Source organism: Drosophila santomea, chromosome 2L (genome assembly GCF_016746245.2).
Source record: "Drosophila santomea strain STO CAGO 1482 chromosome 2L, Prin_Dsan_1.1, whole genome shotgun sequence".
NCBI lineage: Eukaryota > Metazoa > Arthropoda > Insecta > Diptera > Drosophilidae > Drosophila > Drosophila santomea.
This window is the reverse complement of record NC_053016.2, coordinates 22,234,963-22,242,279: the sequence shown is the minus strand read 5'-3', so window position 1 is coordinate 22,242,279 and position 7,317 is coordinate 22,234,963. Positions and strand designations below refer to the sequence as shown.

General features: G+C 55.3%; 1 protein-coding gene across 4 annotated transcripts; it reads left to right on the top strand.

Moving 5' to 3' along the window:
* The first annotated feature begins 588 nt into the window (after nucleotides 1-588).
* On the top strand, nucleotides 589-7,317 carry LOC120458123. 4 transcript variants are annotated; one of them, XM_044006896.1, is made up of 4 exons: nucleotides 589-747; nucleotides 800-7,003; nucleotides 7,062-7,164; nucleotides 7,209-7,310. In XM_044006896.1, exons 2-3 carry the CDS (start codon nucleotides 1,334-1,336, stop codon nucleotides 7,068-7,070), a joined length of 5,679 nt encoding a protein of 1,892 aa, XP_043862831.1. In that variant the 5' UTR covers nucleotides 589-747; nucleotides 800-1,333; the 3' UTR covers nucleotides 7,071-7,164; nucleotides 7,209-7,310. The 4 variants fall into 4 exon arrangements, with proteins under 4 accessions (XP_043862831.1, XP_043862829.1, XP_043862828.1 ...); XM_044006894.1 differs by having other exon boundaries at nucleotides 800-7,164; nucleotides 7,217-7,317; XM_044006893.1 differs by having other exon boundaries at nucleotides 800-7,164.

Below are 7,317 nucleotides of genomic sequence, written 5' to 3'. Positions count from 1 at the left end.
AGTCAGCCTGGGGTTGTTTACGTAAATTGCCGTGAATAGGTCCCGGAAAGTGGGCCATCGGAGGTAGTCGCCATCGAAGACTTCCGTGTCGCATGGAGGTAAGCGGCAGCCGGACGAAATTAGCGGCTGAGAGGGTGCTTGCGCGACTTGAGGCGTTGCTCTGTCGATTGTTTCGCCAATTTGTGCTGCACATGACTCGTATACTGAGTAGCAGTAGTCATATTTGGCCTGGAGAATAGACACTGTGTCGAGGGATCCTTCTTGGGCCATTAGGTCAGAGCATGTTTCGTACTCTCTTTCCACTTTGTCCCATAAGGCTCGCACCTGTTGCAAACGGACTTGTAATTGATCAGGAGTGTTGATCTTCGCTTCGAAAAGGCTTACGCGATCGGTGACGGCGATGAATTTATGCAACGCTGCGGTTGCGGGCGTTGGCTGCTCAGAGGATGCCATTTTCTTTGTGGTAGAGCGTGTGACGCGGAGGAAATCAGTCCCGACAGCGGAGGGACTCTCGGATTTTCTCGATAGAGAAGACTCACTAGACGCTCGCGTCACTGGTCGGGAAATGACAATCCTAGGTGTCGCGGATCGAATATTGTTATCGATAGGCTAGTTAGTATTTTTAAGAAGTCCGAATGAGGAAGGATTTGTAAGCCCATATGTGTCTGGGCACATTGTTTTTCGCCATTGTAAATTGCCGGAAAATTAAGCTTTCATTGTCGTTTAAGAGTTGGAGGACACACTGCGGTGAGCTAATAAGTTAAGTTAGTTGCAATTGTGAAACATTGAAGTCTTCCAGAATAAAACGTGTTCTACTACCACGGATTAGTCTGCCCTTTCTTTCGGGAACCAATGCGTGGGGTAGCCGTTTAAGGCAACTCCATGTGACGAACGACGACAGCCTTTTATTCGCAATCCTAGGGCGACTGCAGGGGCAACTTGCGCTGGAAAGACGGTTTAGACGGCCAGCTAGAGAGTTGCCGGAGCTGGAGTGACGGTTTAGACGGCCAGCAAGGAGGATTTGTGTGAGCGCAGCCAGCGCTACGTACCGGCAGAGGAGTCGCAGCCAACGACATAGAGGGACGCAGCCAGCGTCGAACGCCGATGCGAACGGGTCGCAGCCAGCGACAAGGAGACGCAAGAAGCGTCATTTGTGGAGACCGCAGCCAGCGGTCAGAAGGCGCAAAAGAGCGCCAAGCATCCGTGGCCGCAGCCAGCGGCACGAGGCGTCAGAGACGCCATTTTGGACGCGTAGAGGCGCCGCCATTTTGGACGCGCAGAGGCGCCGCCATATTGGACGCGCAGAGGCGCCGCCATTTTGGAGCTGGGAAAGATGCAGCATTCCCCCAGGAAGAGTGCCCGGCTGAACAGAGGAGAAGCCACCCCTATAACAACAGTGAGTCAGCAGCCAGCCAGTAGTGGAGCAGAAACTCGGACGCGGGTGAACATCACGGCGGCGTCGATTCCTTGCCCGGCCACTACGGTGACTACAGTAGCCTCCCAACCTAGAAGTACTGCTGTCACAGCTGCGAGTTCAGTACTGGAAGTGAACCAGCCCCTCGCGTTGGAACTCATGGAGAGGATCGCAGCGTTGGAGAGGGAGCTGGAGAAGGCTAGATCCCTGGAAAGTGTGAGCACCGCCAATTGCGCGCCAATCGCAGTTGGCGCCAACAGTGGAGCGTCGGGGCGGCCGCCATTTTGGAGCGACCAGCCAATACCCACATCTAACGGAGAGGCCTTACATAACGGGGTCGGGTCGGTGCCATACAACGGTGACGGTGCGAGCGGTGCGGCATGCACGCTGCCGCCATCTTCGAGTGGACCGCCATTGCTAACTACTAGCAACTATTTTGTGGAGCCGCTGTGTGCAACAGGCATTGCGCAGCCAGCGCATGGACTCGTGCTACCGAGCGTGAGCATCCACAATGCGACAACAGCACTTGTCGGATCCTACGCCGCGACGACGCCGAGTGGAATCCAGGGAGCATATGGGCCAAGGAAGCTTCCGGACTTGCCTATATTTGGAGGGCAGCCAGAGGAGTGGCCGATCTTCAGCTGTGCGTTCGTGGAGACGACCCGAGCGTACAACTGCACGGACCTGGAGAACAACCAGAGGTTGTTGAAGGCGCTGAAGAATGAAGCGCGCGAGGCAGTGAAGGCGCTATTGATTCATCCAGGAAATGTCAGCGCCGTGATGGAGCAGCTGGGCTTTAGGTTCGGACGACCGGAGCAGCTTATACGCAGCCAGCTCAACAACGTGCGAGAGGTGCAGCCAATTTCGGAGCACAATTTGGCGAAGATCATTCCCTTCGCAACCCGAGTGAGTAACCTCGCGGCTTTCTTGCAGTCAGCGAAGGCGGAGCAGCACCTGGGGAACCCAACCCTCATGGAGGAGCTTGTGGCCAAGCTGCCAATGAGCAAGCGAGTGGACTGGGCCAGGCATGCTGCAACGATTGCGCCCTTTCCCACTGTAGTCCACTTCAGCGCGTGGCTACAGGAGTACGCAAACGTGGTGTGCACGGTTTTGGACGTCGAGGGAAAGGAGCCGAGGCGTCGACTTCTACATGCAAGCGTCAACCATAATGAATGCGATCAACAGAATGATCGGCATGGAGGTTGTCCCATCTGTGGAGGACAGCATGGAATATTAAACTGCAGAGAATTTATTGGAGCCTCGCCACAGGAAAGGTGGAGCAATGTGAAGAGGCATCGGCTCTGCTTCAAATGCCTGCGAAGCGGGCACACGGCTAGATCCTGCTATACGCAAGGTGAGTGCCAGATTAATGGATGCCGAAGGGAGCATCACCGTCTGCTACATGGTGCGGACGAGGAGCGAAGGCCGCTGCAGCAAGGTGGCTTCAGACGCCACGAAGGGAACCAGCAGCCAGCAGTTTCCAGACGCAGCCCAGCCAGGGACCAGGAGAGGAACCAGCAGCCAGCAGTTTCCAGACGCAGCCCGGCCAGGGACCAGGAGAGGAACCGGCAGCCAGCCGCTCCCAGCAACAGCCTGGAGAGAGGAGCTCCGCGTGAAGCGGGAACGCCCATGCAGAGGAATTTGAGCTGCGTTGACGCCGAAGGAGGCCGTCTACTGTTCCGTATACTGCCGGTTACGCTGTACGGAGCGGGGCGAGAGGTGGATACGTATGCGCTCCTAGATGAGGGTTCCTCCGTCACGATGATCGATGACGAGCTACGAAAGGATCTTGGAGTGCAAGGAGAGCGTCGGCAGCTAAATATCCAATGGTTTGGAGGTAAGGCAACCAGAGAGCCTACCAACGTGGTGAGTCTGAAGATAAGTGGAGTTGGAAAGCCCACTCGCCATGTATTGAAAAACGTTTATGCCGTTTCGAATTTGAGTTTGCCGATGCAGACATTGAGCCGACGAGATGTCCAGGGCGTGCACAGGGATGCGCGTCTGCCGATGAAGCCTTACAGCAACGTGGCGCCGAAGCTGCTCATCGGCCTGGATCACGGACATCTGGGGTTGCCATTTAGGACGAGGCGGTTCGCTCGAGAGGGACCGTATGCGGCCGCAACCGAGCTGGGCTGGGTTGTGTTTGGGCCTGTAAGTGGGCAACCGACCACGCCGTCACCGAGGTCCTGCCTACTTGCCGTGTCAGTGGATGACGCGATGGAAAAGATGGTGGAGGACTACTTCGACATGGAGAACTTTGGAGTGAAGCACGCGCCGCCGGTCGCAGCCAGCGACGATGTTCGGGCCCAAAGGATACTCGAAGACACCACGGTGAAAGTGGGGCGTCGCTACCAGACGGGATTACTCTGGAAGGACGACCACGTTGTGCTGCCACAGAGCTATGAGATGGCGTACAGGAGGCTGGTCAACGTCGAGAAGAAGATGAAGCGCAACAAGCCGTTGGCGCAGGAATACGATCGGATTATAAAGGATTACGTATCTAAAGGATACGCGAGGAGGCTGCAGCCGGAGGAGGTCGCGGTAAGGAGCGATCGCCTATGGTATTTGCCACATTTTGGTGTCGAAAACCCAAACAAGCCCGGCAAGGTACGGCTTGTGTTTGATGCTGCAGCCAAAGTTGGAGGAACCTCGCTAAATTCGGAGCTGGACAAAGGGCCTCAGCACTATAAGCCTTTGCCGGCTGTGCTCTTTCATTTCAGAGAGGGAGCCGTCGGAGTCTGCGGTGACATCAAGGAGATGTTCCACCAAGTGCTGATCCGACCCGAGGATAGATGTTCCCAACGATTCCTCTGGAGAGATGGCGACGACGAGAGAGATCCGGATGTCTACGAGATGAACGTAATGACGTTTGGAGCAGCCTGCTCGCCGAGCGCTGCGCATTACGTGAAGACTATGAATGCCCTGAAGTATCGGGATTCGGATCCGAGAGCGGTCAAGGCCATCACCGACTACCATTATGTCGATGACTACGTGGACAGTTTCGCTACAGAGAGCGAGGCTATCAGCGTATCTACCCGAGTGAAGGAGATACACAAGGATGCTGGATTCGAATTATGCAAGTTTTCATCCAGCTCACCCACCGTGGAGACGGCTTTAGGACCTGGTCGAGTCAAGAGCGTCGGATGGGGTGAGGCTGAAGAGAAGATCCTCGGAATGCGTTGGCAAGTAGCAACAGATGACTTCAGATTCAACGTGGAGTATCATCGAGTGCCAAGCAGCGTCCTGAGTGGAGATCGAGTCCCTACGAAGAGGGAATATTTGAGCCTGGTGATGTCAACGTTCGATCCCCTGGGATTCCTGTGCTGCCTCATGGTTACAGCGAAGCTGCTGCTGCGAGAGATTTGGAGGCAGAAGATCCAGTGGGACGAACCACTACCGGAGGAGTTAAGCAAAGCCTTTGCGATTTGGCGCAAAAAGATGGACACCGTGGGACAGTTCCGATGTCCGCGCCATTATTTTGGGCGTGGAGCAGTCCGGGCCGTAGAGTTGCACGTCTTCGTGGATGCTAGTCAGGCAGCATTCGCGGCGGTGGCCTATTGGAGGGTCACATATGAGGACGACGACGTGCAGGTGAGCTTCGTGAGTGCGAAGACGAAGTGTGCCCCCATGAGAACGATGACGATCCCACGGCTGGAGCTGCAGGCAGCAGTTCTTGGAACCAGGCTGATGAACACTGTCAAGGAGGAGCACAGTGTGGTCATCACGGACCTGGTGTTATGGACGGACTCTAAGACGGTGCTGAGATGGATCGGCAGCACCCACCGCCGGTATAAGCAGTTTGTTGGCAACCGAGTGGCGGAGATTTTGGAGTCGTCGAAGGTTTCCCAATGGAGATGGGTGCCTACAGCCGACAATGCGGCTGATGATGCGACGCGGTCGCAGAAAGGAGTCGACCTTAGCCAGGAATCAAGGTGGCTAAGAGGACCTGCATTTTTGAGGCAGCCAGGAGCCAGCTGGCCGGGGCCTGAGGAAGGAACTGAGCGTGTTCCAGATGCCCCTGATGAAGAAGAGATGCCCTGTGAGTTTGCATTAGTTGCGGCAGACGATTTTGTTATTCCGTTTCAGAGATTCTCGAGCTTCAGTCGCCTGGTGAGGACCACAGCCTGGGTCCTACGGTTTGCGCGATGGTGCCGCAAACAGCGAAACGAACTCGAGGAATACGGCCTTACTGCAGCAGAATGCAAGGCCGCGGAGAACCTGTTGGTCAGACAGGCACAATTGGAGTCGTTCCCCGACGAGATGAGGTCGGCGGAAACTGGACAGGACGTCGCTAGATCGAGCGACATTCGAGGGTTGGTGCCCTACCTAGACGAGGACGGGATTCTGCGAGCTTACGGCAGAATTGATGCCGCACTGTGCATCCCGTACAGTGCGAGGAGGCCCGTATTACTGTCACACAGGCACAGTCTGACAGAGCTGATTGTGAGGGACTTCCACGCCAGGATGAAGCATCAAAATGTGGATGCTACGATTGCGGAGATCCGGACAAAGTTCTGGGTCACAAAGATGAGGCGTATGATGCGGAGAGTCATCTCATCGTGCAACGAGTGCAAGTTGCAGCGAGCGCGGCCGATGCCGCCGATAATGGGACCCCATCCGGAAGACAGACTGGATGCGGGTGGATGGCCATTCAAATACACAGGACTGGACTACTTTGGGCCACTGCTGGTGACTGTGTCCCGTCACAAGGAAAAGCGTTGGGTCGCCTTGTTTACGTGTTTGACGACAAGGGCGATTCACCTGGAGCTGGCGCATGACCTGTCGACGGATTCCTGCATAATTGCAATCAGGAACTTCGTCTGCCGTAGAGGGCCAGTATATAGACTGCGCAGCGATAACGGCAAGAACTTCGTGGGAGCTGACAGGGAAGCCAGGCGCTTCGGTGACGTATTCGAGATGGAGAAGCTTCAGAGTGAGTTGTCAAGCAGAAGCATTGAATGGGTTTTTAATTGTCCAGCGAACCCGTCTGAGGGCGGAGTTTGGGAGCGCATGGTGCAGTGCGTCAAGAGAGTACTGCGTCATACCCTGAAGGAAGTTGCGCCGAGGGACCATGTATTGGAGAGTTTCCTGATTGAGGCGGAGAATATTGTAAACTCGCGTCCGCTCACCCACTTGCCTGTGGATGCGGACCAGGAGGCGCCGTTGACGCCAAACGATCTACTCAAGGGAGTAGCCAATCTGCCGGATACGCCTGGATTGGATGCGGAGCTGCCCAAGGAGGGTTCTACGAGGAAGCAGTGGAGGATTGCTCGCCTGCTACGAGACCGTTTCTGGAGGAGGTGGGTCATGGAGTACCTGCCTACGCTTGTGCGCCGCGAGAAGTGGTGCCGCCGAACGGAGCCCATCCACCAGGGTGATATGGTCTTCGTCTGCGATCCTGCCTTGGCCCGACGAGAGTGGCGCAAGGGCATCGTGGAGGAGATCTACAGCGGAGCTGATGGAGTCGTCAGACGCGCTAAGGTGCGCGTGAACGACAACGGCCTATCTAGGACAATGATGCGACCCGTCTCTAAACTTGCAGTTTTGGATTTGAGTGAAGCGGTTCTTCACGGGGTCGGGGATGTCGCGGATCGAATATTGTTATCGATAGGCTAGTTAGTATTTTTAAGAAGTCCGAATGAGGAAGGATTTGTAAGCCCATATGTGTCTGGGCACATTGTTTTTCGCCATTGTAAATTGCCGGAAAATTAAGCTTTCATTGTCGTTTAAGAGTTGGAGGACACACTGCGGTGAGCTAATAAGTTAAGTTAGTTGCAATTGTGAAACATTGAAGTCTTCCAGAATAAAACGTGTTCTACTACCACGGATTAGTCTGCCCTTTCTTTCGGGAACCAATGCGTGGGGTAGCCGTTTAAGGCAACTCCATGTGACGAACGACGACA